Here is a 15,699-nt window from a genome sequence, read left to right as displayed (position 1 = left end):
TCGTTTTCAACCCAACTTTGGTTTTAAGTTCTTTTTTAAAGTGTCGATTCTTATAAAGAGCAAAAGATTGTCGTACAAGGCAAATACTTACACTCAAAAGGGTTGAGAGTTTGACTGACTCCTTGGAGATGGAGACACCGTACGTAACATTTCATCTTTTAAAGGAGGGGTTAGGCTGGTTTAGTGTAGGGTGGGTTCAATGTTTCGATTAATTGATTGTTTTAATATAGTTTTCATGTGTACTAATGGGCTAACTTATAACTGGTTATCTTATTGGCTTCCCTATTTTCAATTTTAATAGATTACACCACATGTAAGTTGGTGGTATTAAAACATCACCGTTTGTAAATATTGATGGCAAAAGACGAGCCAAAACAAAACTTTTATAGTAGTAGCTATTATCTACATAGACGACCAACCAATAAGCAGCTCTACATAGTTTTACTATTAGTATTTACTAACCATTGCAAATTCAAAAAAAAAAGAAGGAGAAGATGAAGTTCGCATTAAGGACTCTAGGGGGCTCAATACATGTGGGCTTTTAATTTCATAGTTAATGCCTTCTTCAAATAAGGTATAGGTCCATTATGAGTTATTAGCCCGTAACTTTTCCTAAACAACTATCTAAATTCTTGCTATTGCTAAAGTAATATTTTATCACCGAATAACACTTTTTAAAGCTGTAAGATTAATTTATCAAATGTATGTCACGTGTGAACTGTTTTGTTTTACAATGCTAGATTTACTCTATAAAGTATTGTTAAAACTTAAAACTAAGAAAGCATGTTCATTGTTCCTTGTTTAAGTGTTAAGCTCTCTTCTTTGCACCAACCTTTTTCCTTTTCTTCTTCATGTAATGATTGAAATTCCGTAAGGACGGAGCAAGTTTGATGGCGCACGAGAGATCTTTTTCAGAAGTGAAAAGTGAAAACCCCTGGCGCATGTTAGTAGGGTCCTTTTGATAGAAAAGAAAAAGAGAAGATAGAGAAAAGAGACCCATGCTCAAAAGTATTATCATGCGCCATTTTAAATGGTCCTAAGTCCCATCTCTAACCGATTCTCATCTATCTATCTTTTTCTCACCTTTTTCATATTATATGATTTTTATTCTTTCATTTTCTTTGTAGATTTCTTATCCATATTTTAATAGTTTCGTTATACCATTTCTGTAATTTACTTCAAAATGAAAAATGTGTATAGAGGCAGAATATTAGTTCGAGTACAACATTTAAAAACATACAGATTTTCCTCTATTCTTCACGACTTAGATTTAGCTATTAAAGCAAAAGGGTAACCAATCAATGCAAAGTGCAAACTCATTATTAAAGGAAAATCAACATCCAAATAGTATCACATGGACATATGAATATTCAATGTCATAAACGATTATATTGGAAAGAAAGAAAAAATGAAAACGATAAGAGAGAGGGAGAGATCTCTCACAGATCAGTCCAAATGAGTTTAATCACATAATTATCAAACTTCCGAGCACTTCGAAACTAATGATTGACATTATGATTTCCTACTTAACTTTATTATTCTAAAACTTTAGTATATTAGTCCAAGTTGAACTCTTCAGCAAATATATCTTATATAATTAATTGTTCTCATATTGTTTAATATAACGTTAGTATAAACAAAGACTACATCAACTTCGCATTCGCACTATAGAAACAGGATACTATTTGTATATATCAACTAAACTTTTGTGATATTTTCTCTCATCTACTAAGATATACTAGTATAACTTTTTTCCTAAGGGGGTATATGAAGATAAGATAATTACTTTTTCTTCTTCTTAGCTACATGGGTCGAAACTGGTCTTGGAATGTTGAGTAACCAGAATCTCAGAAGCAGCCCATAATTTGGTAGCTTCGCTGGAGTTGGTTCCGAGTCCAGACGGTGTCGTTTCATTACAATCCGTAAAATACTTTCCCGATACGTTCACCAGTCTTGGATTTGTTGCCACGTAACACGTCGTTGCTGCTGCCTAATCCCATGCCAAAACAAAAAAAAAGTAGCACATAAATCCAATAATCTTAAACAGGATTAAAAACAAAAAGAATAACTTATCCACCACAGATTATGTTACAAACTTTATAACTAACGAAAATAACAATTATTTACTTGAGGGACGGTCTTAACGAGCTTGGAAGCCAGGAAGAAGACGAGATCTGAGTAGGTAAAGACAAAAGGAAGTCATATAGATATAATTTGGAATCTTAATCATGATCATATAATTCATGATAAAATAATATGACAAGGTAATGAGGAAAAAAAAAAATAAACCAACCTGTCAATAGACCTTCTCGGTCTCTTGTTAACCGGGTTCTAACAACTCCTGGGTGTACGCAATTTACCGTAACATTCGCTCCAATTTTCTGCAATTTTGTTTTCTTTTACAATTAGATTCTATTTTTATATACTAAACTTTAATCACTTTATGCTAATGACCCACATGATTGTCCTAAATCCTAACTATGGTCAATAGTCAAAAATAAACTTTGTAGTGTGTGACTTAACTAACACTTTCATATATTTGGTTAGAATACAAATCTCCTAGTTATCTAGGTTTCTTGTTGTCCCCTTCCCATACCTTTCACTCTTTTCTTTTACACTAAGAAAAATCAATAAATTTGACCATTATGACACACATTAATTTCTACCATAATGCTTCAGAGTTTTTTTTGGGAATAATTAACTTTTGGGGGAATAATTAAATGGATGCAAGTAAATAAGAGAGATAGGTGTGGGAGAGAAAGAGACCTGGAGTCTAGAAGAGAGCTCCTTGGTATGCAAAACGTTGGCAAGCTTCGAGAGAGCATACGCACGTGTCGCATCGAATTGACTAATCGATCAAAACCAAAAAGAAAGATTTATTACATTTTCCAAAGGTCAAAAGTCAAAACCTTTTTACTTCTCTTTTCCCATTTATTACCCTCCTATCGAGTTACTGTCACTCATCAATCAAAACATTAACAACTACGCAGCTTTTTGCTTTGGTAAAAAGTAAATTCCTCGACAAGTTTTTATTCACCTCTCAAGAACACCAATCCTACTCTCTCATTTATAGTTCTAGGCTTCTAGCTATTAGGTTGATATAAGGATTGTAGATGGTACATTATTTACACTTCTGCTTTGGAGTTTTGATGTATAGATAACAATTAAGTATGGAATGAAACATTTATACCTCATGACTCAACCAGAACATAACACAAACTTACCACTTGGGTTGTGAAATGAGTCGGAGATATTCGATCAAGTCGCCGGAGAACCATCCGTGAATACCGGACGTAACGTTAACGATACGTCCTTGAACTCCTGTTTCCTCTGCCGTTTGAATCATCTTGTTTAGCAAAAGATTGGTCAAGAGAAAATGGCCTGATCATTGTGAATGGATTAAAAAATTAAGAAGGCTATTAACAATAAAGTAATACTAGTATATAGGGTAATTAAGATCTGTCATAGACTAAGGGAATCGTATAATTAGGAAAATACTACTATACCTAGATAATTAGTAGCAAATGTCATCTCGATCCCGTCTTCAGATATTGCATGTTCATGTGCTAACTTGCCTGCGTTGTTTCTGATTCCACAATTGCATAAATAATAAAATAATCACATAACATAACAATAATGTTTAAAACAAATTAATCCGAATTAAGAACTTAGATTAACACGTAGTTATGTAAATATACATGCATATGATTCTTAGGAAAAAAAGAAGATTAAAGACTTACATGAGAAGGTTAAGAGGAAGATCAAGAGACTCGAAATCGGCGACGAAGTTTCGTACGGAGGCGATAGAACTAAGATCAAGCTTCATAACGACGATCTCTGTCTCCGGAAACTCAGAAACGATTCTCTCTTTTGCTTCCTCCGCTGCTTTCACATTCCTCGCCGGAAAAATCAACCTCGCTCCTCGTTTCGCCAGAACTCTCGCCGTCTCCGCTCCGATCCCCGACGTCGCACCTATCACCAAATCAACTAGTTAGAATCTCCTGACGACTCGACTCACCGGAAAACACGAAGCAGAGAGGAAAAGAACTCACCGGTGATAACCGCTGTGATGGAACGAAGGTCGCAGTTCTCGGTAACTTCCTCGGCGGTGGATTTAGAGCCGAAACCGCTAGCACCGGCGGCGCCGAGAAGGTATTTACCAGTCTCGATCATCGGAGTGATTCTGTTACCGGCGACTGTTATGGGAGTGAAGAGTCTTTCTCTTTCCGAATTAATATGAAAAAAATTAAAGCCACAAAAAAGAAACAGAAGGAGAAGGAAGAAAACAAATAACAAGGAACGTAATTGCCGTTTTCAGTTAGAAGGGCATAATGGTAAATGTCTATATTATTATCAGAAAAACTGTGTTTCGATTGTCAGGTTTTTGTAGGCAACGCCGCCTGGCGAGAGAGAAGAAATAGTAATGTGTTATTTATAGTCAACTTTTTAATTGATGAGGTAAAAAGAGAGAAAAGTAGATACAACTTTTTTATCAATACGATCGGTGAATTTTTTTAAAATTAAATTTATCATATTCTTCTTGTACTCTCTTCTTGTTTTAAATCATTTCGTAGTGGTAGGTCTAGTTGTTGTATACAGTATAATATTTTTATTATGATATTATTGTCAACAATATTCATTCTTGTTTAAAACCTACTAGAGAGGTTAGCAAAAGATGCTGCATTACGATGAAACATAAAATACTAGGGAAACAATGTATACAGAAAAAAAAACACAAGTTTGTCTTAAAGAATTTTAGATTTAATCTTTACAAAGAATACATGTGTTAAATATAGACTGATTTTTTCCTTATTTTTGGACAAAGTTAAGCTGATTTTGGAATGGTAAACTCAATTTCAAAACAAGTTATCCAAAAATAACTAAATATTTATCCAGTGTTAATTTCTTTGACAAGATTTTGTTTGGATTTTTTCACTTTTGATATATAAAGGCAATATAAATAATAATTAAACAAATATTGGAAAAAATCTAAACTATTCAACATATCGATGGTGTAGAGGGAAAGAAATCATCAACTTTTGGTATGGATTGATTTTGGTATATCTATATTTAGAGAGCTATCATGTGCCTTTTGGTAATTATCACTTAAATGACTTATTGGATTGATGAATAATTTATGAAGCTATTTTGGTCAAACCTAATTGATTACTATTGAGTATTCAAACTAACTAACAGCTGTCAGTCTCTGGTTGGAGCTTAAAGTGAGATTATTTTATATTTTATGATTGATTTTTTACTAACGTACCCAATACTGAGCTTATTAACGTTTAGTTTTGTACAGTGGAAACAGATCAAAACACGGAAAAGATTATCGTCAAATGCAAGATATTAACGGTCAAAAGGGCTAAGGTTTGACTACTTGTAGGGGACAATTATACAATCGTGACGTATTAGTTGTATACTTAGTGTCACTCATTATCTCATTATTCTTTCCTCATTTACTAATCCTAATTTTTTTTAAATACTTGTATTTCCTATATCAATCTCGGAATAAGCGCGGTCTTGGGACTACCGTAGACAATATAAAGTAAGTACATGGAGACAACGAGTAGTTAGAGCAGTAAACGTGAAAACGGCAGGAGAGGCAATGTGGTATGTGGATGAATAAGGAAGTAATTAGTCTCGTAGAAACGTTAAAGAAGAATCTTGTGAGAAGGTTTACGCACGTGAGGTTTACTCACCGCGTGCTGGATCGCTTCTCCTCTCCCTTGGAACACGGTCATAGACAAAAAAATATATTTAATTTGTTTACTAATTAGTTTGGTTATTATTTGCTAATGATCAATTATTTTTCAATAATTCAGTCTCCGTAACATCCAATACCGTTTTTAAGTCATATTGTTATAAGTTTTTGTAAGGATTCAGCCAATGATTATATATGCTTGAAATTTTGTTGAACATATAAAGCTCACATGCATCTCTCACGGATGAACATATTTACTATACAAAAAAATCAAATCAAATATCAATAAGAGAAGGACAGAGAGTTTTACAAGTATGAAATTGATAAAAATAATAAAAATAAAATTCTGTTAAATTGTAGAAGGAGAACGAAATTAATATATTCAGTTTATCACATATTCACATGTCGTTTATATCCCCAAATTCACACAAAAAATCTCATTCTTTACAAACTTTGAACACATTCAAAAACCATGATGCTTATGTGAAGCTTTCTTTATCTCTCTTGTTTGGCACATCTGAGAGCTTCATGTGTGTTCCCTTTCATACAAACGACAATAGATGATTGGGGATGCAAAGCTTCTCTCCCTCCTTGCCTTTTTCGTATTGTCCTTGTTGTGTCTTGAGTACAAGATTCCAGCTCATTGTCACGTTGGTAGCTCGATTACGCTTATCCAAAAGTGAGTTCGAGTGAATATTGAACTCTTACTCTCAATCAGTGTTTTCTTACCCACCTTTTTTTTTCTTGGAGATAATGTGTAGAAAGTACTCTTTTTGATCTAGTATCTTCGAGTACTCTAGTTTTGTCAGAGACTTTTCTATATAAGAAACTTGCTTCAGTTCAATGACCTAATATTGGATCAAACTATGAATTTTGTTATGCAACTGACACTGTCGATTGACTATGAATTCCAAATGAGAAAAGTTGTGTGGCTCATATAATTACCAATCACACTTGTGAAAAAAAAAAATATCGATATTGTCGCCTCATCAACATGGCAATGTTAAAGAGTATATGCCAAAGGCAAAAATCTGTCCAAAAAAGATTGAAAACGTTACTTTCTTAACCACTTAAACTAAAAAGTAAAAATCACTTTCGGTTTAAGACAAAGGGAAAAATTGGAAATATAGAGATAATGGAAAATCAGCTTTTAAGAGCACTTGTATTGGCTAGCCAACGAAAATGGGGACCCATTTTCATTTCCTACATACATACGGCTTCCTTGGACTAATACTTTTTATTTGTATTTGTGAAGGTCGATTAACAATATTTAGTGTGTATTAAAATTAACATTTATTATGTAAATAAAATATATCACATGAAATCATCTCTGCCTTATTTACTTAAGTAATACACTCGTCTCTGCATTTTATTTCCTGAAAATTGGTTATTGAGTATGCTTTCCATCGTCACTTTCAACATTCAACCCAAAGTACATCTTTAGAATCATGATGATGTTGATATATACTTTTAAATACGTAGTTATCGAAATAGTTATCAATATGACAATAATATACAAAATTTGAAAGTACGTTTTATATATATTTTTTTCTGGATTATTATGCGTTTCTCTTTCGTTATAATTAGAAAAAGGTAAAGTTCCTCATCATAACGAATGGAATGGCGTCCTCCTTATCAAGCGAAAAGGTATCATGGGACTATTTGTGGCTTACATATATCAATCTACTATAGTACTATAACACAAAGCTGACAGAAGATAAATATACTGATTAGTAGTAGGAAATAAATAAAAACATTAAGAAATCTACTTTCATATATATAGTCGCAATATCCGTAAAGAGAGAACAGATGTTACGTACCATTCTCTACACTTACATGTGTTCTTATGTAATGATTTGATTAACTATTTGAGCCTCTGATTTGAGCTTTAATATAAATTAATTATGAAAATAACATGATTAGTTAATCATCAAATCGTACATCAGAAGGCTCATATCTACACGGCGAAATTAAACAGTTAAAATGCAAATGTTCAACACCTAATGGTACTCATGGTCCAGCTCCTACTTTCATTGATCATTGGTATTTTCACCGAAGAAAATTATAAAATTCATTTTGGTAATTGACTTTTTAACACAAAAGAGGATGGCTGAAATTGAAAAAAAAAAAACATTATTAGTATGATTCAAATGGTTAGGATTGTCAAAATCAATAGCTCAAAGCCTCAAAACATTTTTTGTTGCTTGTGTTTCATTGTTACGTTTATAACATTCAAGTAATATAATAAACAGATATTACGTTTTTAAAATGTAACGAAAATGATAATCAAAATTCAAAATAACGCAGTCATCATGGTAATAATCGAACAGTCAAATATTTAATGGCAAACGGTTATAAAATAAAGTTAAATGGTTCTTTTATGTAAAACATTTTTAAGTTTGACTAATGAGAAAATGCACATGGGGTTTTGGGAACTGAAAATGAATTTTGACCAGCAATAAACCAATCCCTACTTGGACGGAAGATTCTCTAKGCATCATCCGTTGGCATAATTTAAACTATCGACCATTATTTTCCACCCTATTTGTATTTTTAATTTCAATTAAACAGTCTACAACTAAAGTTTTTATATCATTGCAACTTGTATTCCTGATTCCAAACAATTGTTTACGGCCATCTTAATTATCCCCTGTTTTTTAATACATCAACCGACTATTTTCGATATAGCTCAAATCATGTTTAAAATATGAGTTTTCTTCACCAACTAAAGATTAGTACTCATATTTTATCACAGTTAGCATCATAAAACATATAAAAAACAATAACTAAATATAATGTGTCAAAAAAATTCGAACTCAAGTTGCTCTAGTCTAGTTCATCGATAAGTTAGTAGGTTGACTGTTTTTTTAAAAATGTTGATAATACGAAGTAACATGAATAATAATAAATAAGCGAAAACTATAATATTGATGACTAAAAAAATTCCTTTAAGGAGTAGTACTAGTTGGTTTATATAACAGTGGGACTACTAAACTTTCTTCGGTAGTTTTAAAATTTAGTAACATGTAATGCCAACACAAATCTGAACGTTGTACTATACTAGATAATATATAACAAAAGGTTTGTATTTTTTAATAAAAAGAAGTTAAATTATAAATTAAACAAGCTGCAATTTTTCTATTACGATTCGTTTGGTACAATCTGATTCATCCAAATGGAGATTCTGTTTACGATCACCTTTTTCCAACTTCTAAACCTTTTCTAACTTAAACGAATGAAACTACTGATTAAACGAAAATCATAACACAATATGATATATATATTTCTTTTTTTGCCAACTATATTTGACTAATAAACCACTTTTTGATCACTCATTAGTCATTAATCACTTATTTAAGTAGCTTCTATGAATAATAATTCAGCTTCCACTCACCCATTTCAAGCCAACAACTCAAATAACACCAATTTGAGTGTTAGATTCCATAGTTTTAATGTGAATTTCAGTTTATTAGTATGTGAACATGGCTTTCGGTGGGTAAGCCGATTAGCCTTGGGCCTAACTGCAGCTTAGCATTCCGGCATTCCCCATTAAAATGTAGGAGATTTTGAATTTCACCAATCTTTGATCGATCTATATTGTCATGGGGTTTTTTTCATGCGCTTTTCAACCAATAATATTGATATTCACTGAGTTTTTTTTTCTTAACTAGAGTAACAATTAGTTTGTTAAATAAAAAATTTAACCATTTTTTAACCTAGAAGGAATTACATGCTCATAGATTAATATCCAGACCAAACATTATAGAAAAGCAATTTAAAGATATTTTAAAATGAAAAGAAGAGGACACAACTTCTACAATGATTGTCACTCTTTTGCTCGGCCCGCCCTTACACCAAATTAAGAGTTTTGCAAATAGAAAACTCTACACATTTTTGGTTTTGTTTTCTTATTTATTGAATATGAATTTAAGTTTTTCAATATATATATATGAGTGTAAACTGCAATTTCAATGGTTTAGTTATGCTTTATTTTTTTTTGTTATTTCCTTTATAGAGTTCTGTCTTAGACCTATTGGCTTATATATCTTGCCTTTTTAGGCTTCCTTTCCTTTTTCTTTTTCTTTTCAATCTAATTACATTTGTATTTCATTGTAGAGAACCTTTTAATTTTGTTTTATTAACTAATATATTTGACATATATTAGATAGACAAGTTGCAAATCTCTAACATTGTTATTTCATGTACTACATAAGTACATAATATTTTTTGGTTTGTTATTTAGTTTTTTGTTTGTTTGTTAAAAGGCCTTCTTATTTACTTTTTATTTTGAATATTATACTGTTATATTGGAGGAAAGAAATTTGATAACTTTATAAATTTACTATTGTGACATCAAAAAGTGAAGTTAGTCTGTCCAGTGTCCATCATTCAAAGAATCTATCAAGTGGTTTAGGCAGAGAAGAGATTATGACTTAAAGTAGATATCTTAAAGCTTTTTGTCATCTTATTCACAAGTGTTAACCAACTGAATCCACCAGTTTTTCCATGTACCATTAGATGCTTATTATATTTAACTTTATTTGCATATACAATATTTGGTCATAAAACATTTGTAACTCTAAAACGTTCTGACAGAAAACCCCAAGAAATAATCCACTACGATCAAATCTACCAAAGTTTTTGTAACATAAAATGTCTAATTCCGTTATTTAACTTTCAATAAACTTAGTAAATCTAGGCTTCAATGCTAAGATGAGAGGGCCATCCATATTCCTCCAAGAATGCTAAGATAACTCCATTTGACCATCCGAATCCGGTCTGCATTTTTTGGAAACATGAAGTCAACATTACAAGAAACTTTTATTTGGACCCCTAAAACTCATGAAATCAAAAGAAAGTTGAAGAAGAAAAGTTGACCTGTGGCATATATTCTCCTCCACCACCATATTCACCAAGCTCTGTAACTTTGAGCTTCTCATGTATAGTCCCACTTTTCTTGTAGACAAGATAGTTGCTTTTGATCCATCTCCTTGCAATATCCTCTGCCATCTCTTTAGCTTCTTTTACACTCGATCTTCCGAGCCCTGTGACGATCATCTCTTGTTGCGGTGCCCATCCATTCGGAGAATCCCTGTTCCAGTGCAACCACATATGTATCAAGATAATATGCTTAGTGAAGTAAATTTCAAGATTCCAAATGAAACTTGAACCGCAAGCTTCATTTACCATTGTTGTCCTGAGTTTGTCAAAGAAGTTAGGATTCCAGCGGGAGCAATGAGCCCTGAGTTCTTAAGAGCTGTCACAACTTTCTTGACAAGATTTTCATCTACATGTTGCAAAATTAAACGTTCAAATACATAATTCAACATATAAAGTGTATACATAGACAAGTAGAGATACTTTACCTGAATTGATGGAATTAATCCAGATTGGTGCAAAGTTAGACGCAAAGACGTTGGTGTTTTGGTTCTCAGCCTTCCATGTCTCAGATTCCTGAAGACACAGACACGTTTTCAAAAGCTTCCTCATCAAGAAATCCGAAATTGTATTCAAAGATTCTGTAACAGCTTACCTCACCACTGGAGGAAAGCCAGTAATCCAGCCATTGCCCTGCTTTCTCGTTCCAAAACACGGTTTGAAACGCTTTCTCTCTCGCTTTTGACGCTTTCACAAAACGGTCTGAACCATTTTGATCTCCAGAAACCTTCATCATGAACGCTATATCGAGTTCCATCTACGGTAAACAGATAACATTCATCGTTTATCTACATAATATATGTGCAAGAACAGTAATCAAAGAGAATTATGATCAAGAAAAGTGGAGACCTTGAGAAGAAAAACATTTAGATCAACAGGAACCACTGATGTTGTAGCCATCGTTGTGAAATTAGGAGGATCCCTGCATTATCATTTTGAGAATTTAAGTATAAGTGACAGTAGTAACATGAACTACACTTGATTAGTTTGTTAAGTAATCGAACCTCATCCATCGCGTGCTGAAATCGCATCCTGATTCAGCAGCCGTGGCTATATCTCGATGGAACCGTTGTTTCTCTAACATAGTCGAGAACCCTGAAGCAGATTCTTCATCCTGTGGTAACACATGAAGAGAAAGAGTCAACATTTTTTCTCGCAATAAAATTAGAAAACATGTTTGTAAATAGACAAGAAACATACGAAAACAGAGGATTCAGGCCTTGGCTTGTTCCACATAGCATAATAACGGCTCAAAACGTGATCATAACCATTAGCGTCTCGAATAACCACTTTATGTTTTCCTACAAAGAAGAAAACATAACAATATTCAATCTAAGAATTAAACCAAACTAGTGTTACTAAACTATCTAACTAAATAACTAACCTGAGTTCCAAAACTCGTACTCTTTGAGAAGCAGAGGGATTGCTTTCCTCACAAGTTCTTCATCTTTTGTCACATTATAAATTTCATAGACCATGGAGCTCAACAAAGGTGGTTGGCTTGTAACAATAAAAACATTATAAATCTCATAAACATTTTATTTTCTCCGTTATTGACAAATCTCAAATAGAGACAAAGAGTTGTAGTTACCTTCTGTTAGTATAATAAGCTCTAGCACCGTTCAAAGCGTAACCATAAGTCTCCACAAGTGACATCAGATTCGTCACTAAACCTTTGGCGGTAGTGAACATTTGACTCGTCATAAGTCCTCTGCATGTGCAAAAGCACGTGTTACAAGACGGTGACATACTGACACGTTAGCTTGTGTTACGTAGTCAACACGAAAGGAGAGGAAATCAATTTAATAACAAAAAACAAAAAACATTTGATTTGTGATTTAAAAGTTGGAAACAATGACTTACTTGATGACCCAATAAGAATCCCAGTAATAGACTTCTCTGAATCTCGAACCGGGAATGATAACCGGTTCCGGCAACGGTAGAAGCGTGTGCCGGTCGGCAGACTCTCTTACTGAGTCAGAGACTCTGCAGCTCAGATTTCTCCAAAGACCGTGTACCTCACGCGCCCATTCTCTGACTTCTTCGTTCTCCACGTTGGAGAGGAAGCCGGAGGGATCTGAGACGAAATCTACTGGTTCGTGGTGCAGCAGATCCTCCCCTGCACCGTCAAAATATTCCTTGACGAACTTTTCAAGCGTCTCCACTGGCACTGGCTGGTCATGTGACTCGCTCGTGAGATCATCGAAGGCTGATTCGATGGTGGAGAGACTGTAGGGACGTTTGAGAGATAGATCAATGTAGGATTTGGGATCAGGCGTTTGTTTTTTAGGGTATGATCGAAGTGCCGTGTGCTGCACACGCTGGAGGAAAGTGACGAGTTTGGTTGTTGCAACCACAGGACCTGAGTCCGTGTCTGTGTCCGAGTCCAACATGGAAGTTGTGAAAGAAAAACAGAGGAAGAAAAAGAAGAAGAAGAACAGAGAACGTTGCTGTTTAAGGTATATGAAGGAAGGAAAAGAGAATAAGAGATTGAATGGAGAAGAGGATAAGAAGAGTTTATTATGTGTGTGCGTGGAGATGAGTAAATTAGGGTTATTAAGTTTGTATGATTTCATTGCCAAATGTTTGAATTCTGACTAGGGCTCTTAGAATAACGCACCAAAAAGGAAAGAGTATGAATACAATTGGCAAATGGTGACTATTAAACCCTTTGGCTGACTCAGATGGTTCATTCTGATTGGTTGTCTCAAGATGAGAACAATTTAGATTTTTTTTTCTTTTTGTTTGATAAACTTGGGAAATGGGGACCTCTCTTTCTATCTTATGAAAGATCCAGTTTCCAAAGAGGTCAATTTCAATACGAACCTATCAGAAAAAACAAAATTTCTGAAAACAGAACGTGAATTTAATAAAGTAGCACAAATCAAAACTCGTTGTTTTGAGAAGTAATCACGGGGATAAAGTGATACGCTTCTTATAAGATCTATCTCACAAAGTTGTCTAGTGGGCTTAATGAGTAAAGATATAAGCTTATTGTTGAAACATACATATCCTAAGAGGGTTTCCTTACTTTTTTCTTAACAAAAGCTTGTTAATAGTACAGTTTTTTTGTTTGCGTTCATAAATAACAAATGATGAAACTTGGAGAATGTGAATGCGTGCTACTTTTGCTGAGGAAATAACATTGTAAAAAGTATTCTTATTATAGTTTATGACCTTTTGTTCCCTAAACCTTTAAAACAAATGATACTAGGCACCCAACACATAAAAGCCAAGAATTATCAAAGAGACAGAGATATAACGTGACTGTTTTGAGTCAACATACTTGCTTCTTCAGCAGTTGGAACGACGGTCTAAGCCATAAGGAGATCCAATTCAACAAACTCAAAGAACCCAAAACTTTTTCTAGAAACCCAAGTGAGAATATGGTCATATGACAAAAGACATTTAAACAAGATTTTCTCTATATGGATGAAGAGATGGAATCACATTATACATGACAAAGATATTTAAACAAGATTGCACCCTGCTAAGCAAACAAATTGGGAAAAGTTTGGATCAAACACGACATTTACTTAGTATGAAGTTTTTTTTTTTTTTGAATGTAATGTTAAATTAGATTCAAAAGAAAAGTGTCTTTTGTACAACAAGTGCAACTTGAGTTTGAAAAAGGCTAAATACATTTTAGAACAAAGAAACTAGTATGAAGTTTTGAATCCTGCTTTTAACCAAACTAAAGGCCAGTGCCCACTGGTTCTCACAGCAGGGACCCACATGATCAAATAATCACTTTTGAAACTATGAAATCTAAAGTGACAGGATCTCTGACACATTGACAAAATAAAACATGAAACTGATGCTGTTCCGGTTTTAATAGTTGAACGCAGAGATCAGAAATGAAATGAAAAAGGTAAATCGAGAAACATTGATCACAAAAGAAAACTTCAAAACAAACAAATGATCTCTACCAAATTCTCTTCTTGATATTTTTTCAATGTAAATGCAAAAACGATGATTCATTCTGATTTTAAACCCAAGTATATAAAGTCAGATACACGCAAAACAATCAAATTCTGAGACATGCACATTTACACACAGTAGACATACATTTTCAAATCAAGAAATTACAAATCCACACCAATCGATTATCAAAAGAAACAAACGAGGGATTAAATTTATAAATTACCAGAGGTTAAAAAACAGAGCTAAACGGTGTCGTTTGGATGAGGAGCGGCGGAGAGAGCGAGAGGACGGTGATGGGATTCGTCGTCGTCGTCGTCGTCGTCGTCATGAGAGGTGGAGAGATTGACGCAGGCGCAGCGTTCGAGGGAGGTGAAGAAAGCGGATATTACGGTTGCGCTGATCCAGCTAGCGGCGTGGTCGATCTTTTCCATGGAAGTCGTCGTGCTAACGTTGGAGGTGATGCTGATGCTTTTGTCCATGGCTTCTGGATCCGATTAGCGTTTCAGAAGACGACCAAGAAAAGAAGATCGTGGGATGGATCAATATATTACAGGAATAACGATTTTGAACCGAGAAAATGTAAATATAAGTATATAAAACGATTATTGTTTGTCAGAAATAGCGCATCTGGTGTAGTGGTATCATAGTACCCTCCCACGGTACTGACCAGGGTTCGATTCCCTGGATGCGCAGATAAAGGTTTTCGTTTTACAATTTTGTAGAAAATATGATTATGGGATTTTTGCTTTTTATGTCATTTTTAGGTGTTATTATGTAATTATTAAAGTTATATATATTTTATATAGTAATAATATTTATCAGGGGTGCATTTCGGTTTAATTTTGGGTTCGGTTTATTTGGGTTTTGTAATACTCTAACCATACTCAACCGAAGTTATTTTGGTTTGTGTTTGAACCAGTTTTAGTTCGGTTGGATTTGGTTTGGTATTAGTTTACTTCAAAAAAATCAATTAGCCGTATAAACGAAAGAACAAATGAAATACGAAAGTTTTTTTTTGAGTTTTATTTTTTAGAAGTTAGAAGTATAACCTTAGGTTTTTAAGAGTTAAAGTTTTAGAAATAATAAATACTTTAGTTTAGTTATTTAGTTAGAAGTAGAACCTTAGATTTTTA

General features: G+C 33.6%; 4 protein-coding genes, 4 long non-coding RNA genes and 1 other non-coding gene across 10 annotated transcripts; 5 read left to right on the top strand and 4 right to left on the bottom strand.

The window, feature by feature from the left end:
- The first annotated feature begins 780 nt into the window (after positions 1–780).
- On the top strand, positions 781–1,062 carry AT4G07230. Its single transcript, NR_142117.1, has one exon. It is a non-coding gene; the product is annotated as an other RNA (long non-coding RNA).
- Positions 1,063–1,133: 71 nt separating this feature from the next.
- Positions 1,134–4,405, bottom strand: AT4G24050 (NAD(P)-binding Rossmann-fold superfamily protein). Of its 2 annotated transcripts, NM_118537.4 has the most exons (8): positions 4,053–4,405; positions 3,741–3,972; positions 3,507–3,586; positions 3,225–3,381; positions 2,767–2,848; positions 2,294–2,381; positions 2,128–2,174; positions 1,134–1,990 (listed from the first exon to the last, which is right to left on the bottom strand). In NM_118537.4, exons 1-8 carry the CDS (start codon positions 4,171–4,173, stop codon positions 1,799–1,801), a joined length of 999 nt encoding a protein of 332 aa, NP_194136.1. In that variant the 5' UTR covers positions 4,174–4,405; the 3' UTR covers positions 1,134–1,798. The 2 variants fall into 2 exon arrangements, with proteins under 2 accessions (NP_194136.1, NP_001329402.1); NM_001341639.1 differs by having other exon boundaries at positions 1,134–2,174.
- A 968-nt stretch (positions 4,406–5,373) lies between these two features.
- AT4G07220 lies at positions 5,374–5,732 on the top strand. Its single transcript, NR_142115.1, has one exon. It is a non-coding gene; the product is annotated as an other RNA (long non-coding RNA).
- Positions 5,486–5,732, bottom strand: AT4G07225. Its single transcript, NR_142116.1, has one exon. It is a non-coding gene; the product is annotated as an other RNA (long non-coding RNA).
- Positions 5,733–6,232: 500 nt separating this feature from the next.
- On the top strand, positions 6,233–6,437 carry AT4G07215. The gene has a single exon (NR_142114.1). It is a non-coding gene; the product is annotated as an other RNA (long non-coding RNA).
- A 3,724-nt stretch (positions 6,438–10,161) lies between these two features.
- Positions 10,162–13,420, bottom strand: TRE1 (trehalase 1). The gene is made up of 11 exons (NM_118536.4): positions 12,506–13,420; positions 12,234–12,353; positions 12,027–12,142; positions 11,843–11,943; positions 11,647–11,756; positions 11,492–11,564; positions 11,238–11,399; positions 11,071–11,158; positions 10,892–10,991; positions 10,583–10,796; positions 10,162–10,483 (listed from the first exon to the last, which is right to left on the bottom strand). Exons 1-11 carry the CDS (start codon positions 13,216–13,218, stop codon positions 10,400–10,402), a joined length of 1,881 nt encoding a protein of 626 aa, NP_194135.1. The 5' UTR covers positions 13,219–13,420; the 3' UTR covers positions 10,162–10,399.
- A 1,184-nt stretch (positions 13,421–14,604) lies between these two features.
- Positions 14,605–15,117, bottom strand: AT4G24026 (uncharacterized protein). Its single transcript, NM_001125565.1, has one exon. The coding sequence runs from the start codon at positions 15,043–15,045 to the stop codon at positions 14,809–14,811; it is 237 nt and encodes a 78-aa protein (NP_001119037.1). The 5' UTR covers positions 15,046–15,117; the 3' UTR covers positions 14,605–14,808.
- On the top strand, positions 14,827–15,213 carry AT4G24030 (uncharacterized protein; the record flags this gene model as incomplete). The annotated part of the gene is made up of 1 exon (NM_118535.1): positions 14,827–15,213. The coding sequence occupies one exon, from the start codon at positions 14,827–14,829 to the stop codon at positions 15,211–15,213; it is 387 nt and encodes a 128-aa protein (NP_194134.1).
- Positions 15,188–15,258, top strand: AT4G24025. The gene has a single exon. It is a non-coding gene; the product is annotated as a tRNA-Gly (tRNA).
- Positions 15,259–15,699: the final 441 nt, after the last annotated feature.

The sequence above is a fragment of the Arabidopsis thaliana genome, chromosome 4 (genome assembly GCF_000001735.4).
Source record: "Arabidopsis thaliana chromosome 4, partial sequence".
Taxonomy (NCBI): Eukaryota; Viridiplantae; Streptophyta; class Magnoliopsida; order Brassicales; family Brassicaceae; genus Arabidopsis; species Arabidopsis thaliana.
Note: the sequence above shows the minus strand (reverse complement) of the source record. Positions and strands in the feature narration are given on the sequence as shown.

Bases quoted from the DNA above. Each gene is read 5' to 3' on its own strand.
- AT4G24050 (NM_118537.4), bottom strand. From the start codon at position 4,173: ATGATCGAGACTGGTAAATACCTTCTCGGCGCCGCCGGTGCTAGCGGT. The intron at 3,973-4,052 runs GTGAGTTCTTTT...ATTTGGTGATAG, and splicing joins CATCACAGCGGTTATCACCG to GTGCGACGTCGGGGATCGGA. The intron at 2,175-2,293 runs GTTGGTTTATTT...TTACCTACTCAG, and splicing joins CCGAGAAGGTCTATTGACAG to ATCTCGTCTTCTTCCTGGCT.
- TRE1 (NM_118536.4), bottom strand. From the start codon at position 13,218: ATGAAATCATACAAACTTAATAACCCTAATTTACTCATCTCCACGCAC. The intron at 12,354-12,505 runs GTAAGTCATTGT...TTGCACATGCAG, and splicing joins GATTCTTATTGGGTCATCAA to AGGACTTATGACGAGTCAAA. The intron at 12,143-12,233 runs GTAACTACAACT...TATTGTTACAAG, and splicing joins GCTTATTATACTAACAGAAG to CCAACCACCTTTGTTGAGCT.
- AT4G24026 (NM_001125565.1), bottom strand. From the start codon at position 15,045: ATGGACAAAAGCATCAGCATCACCTCCAACGTTAGCACGACGACTTCC.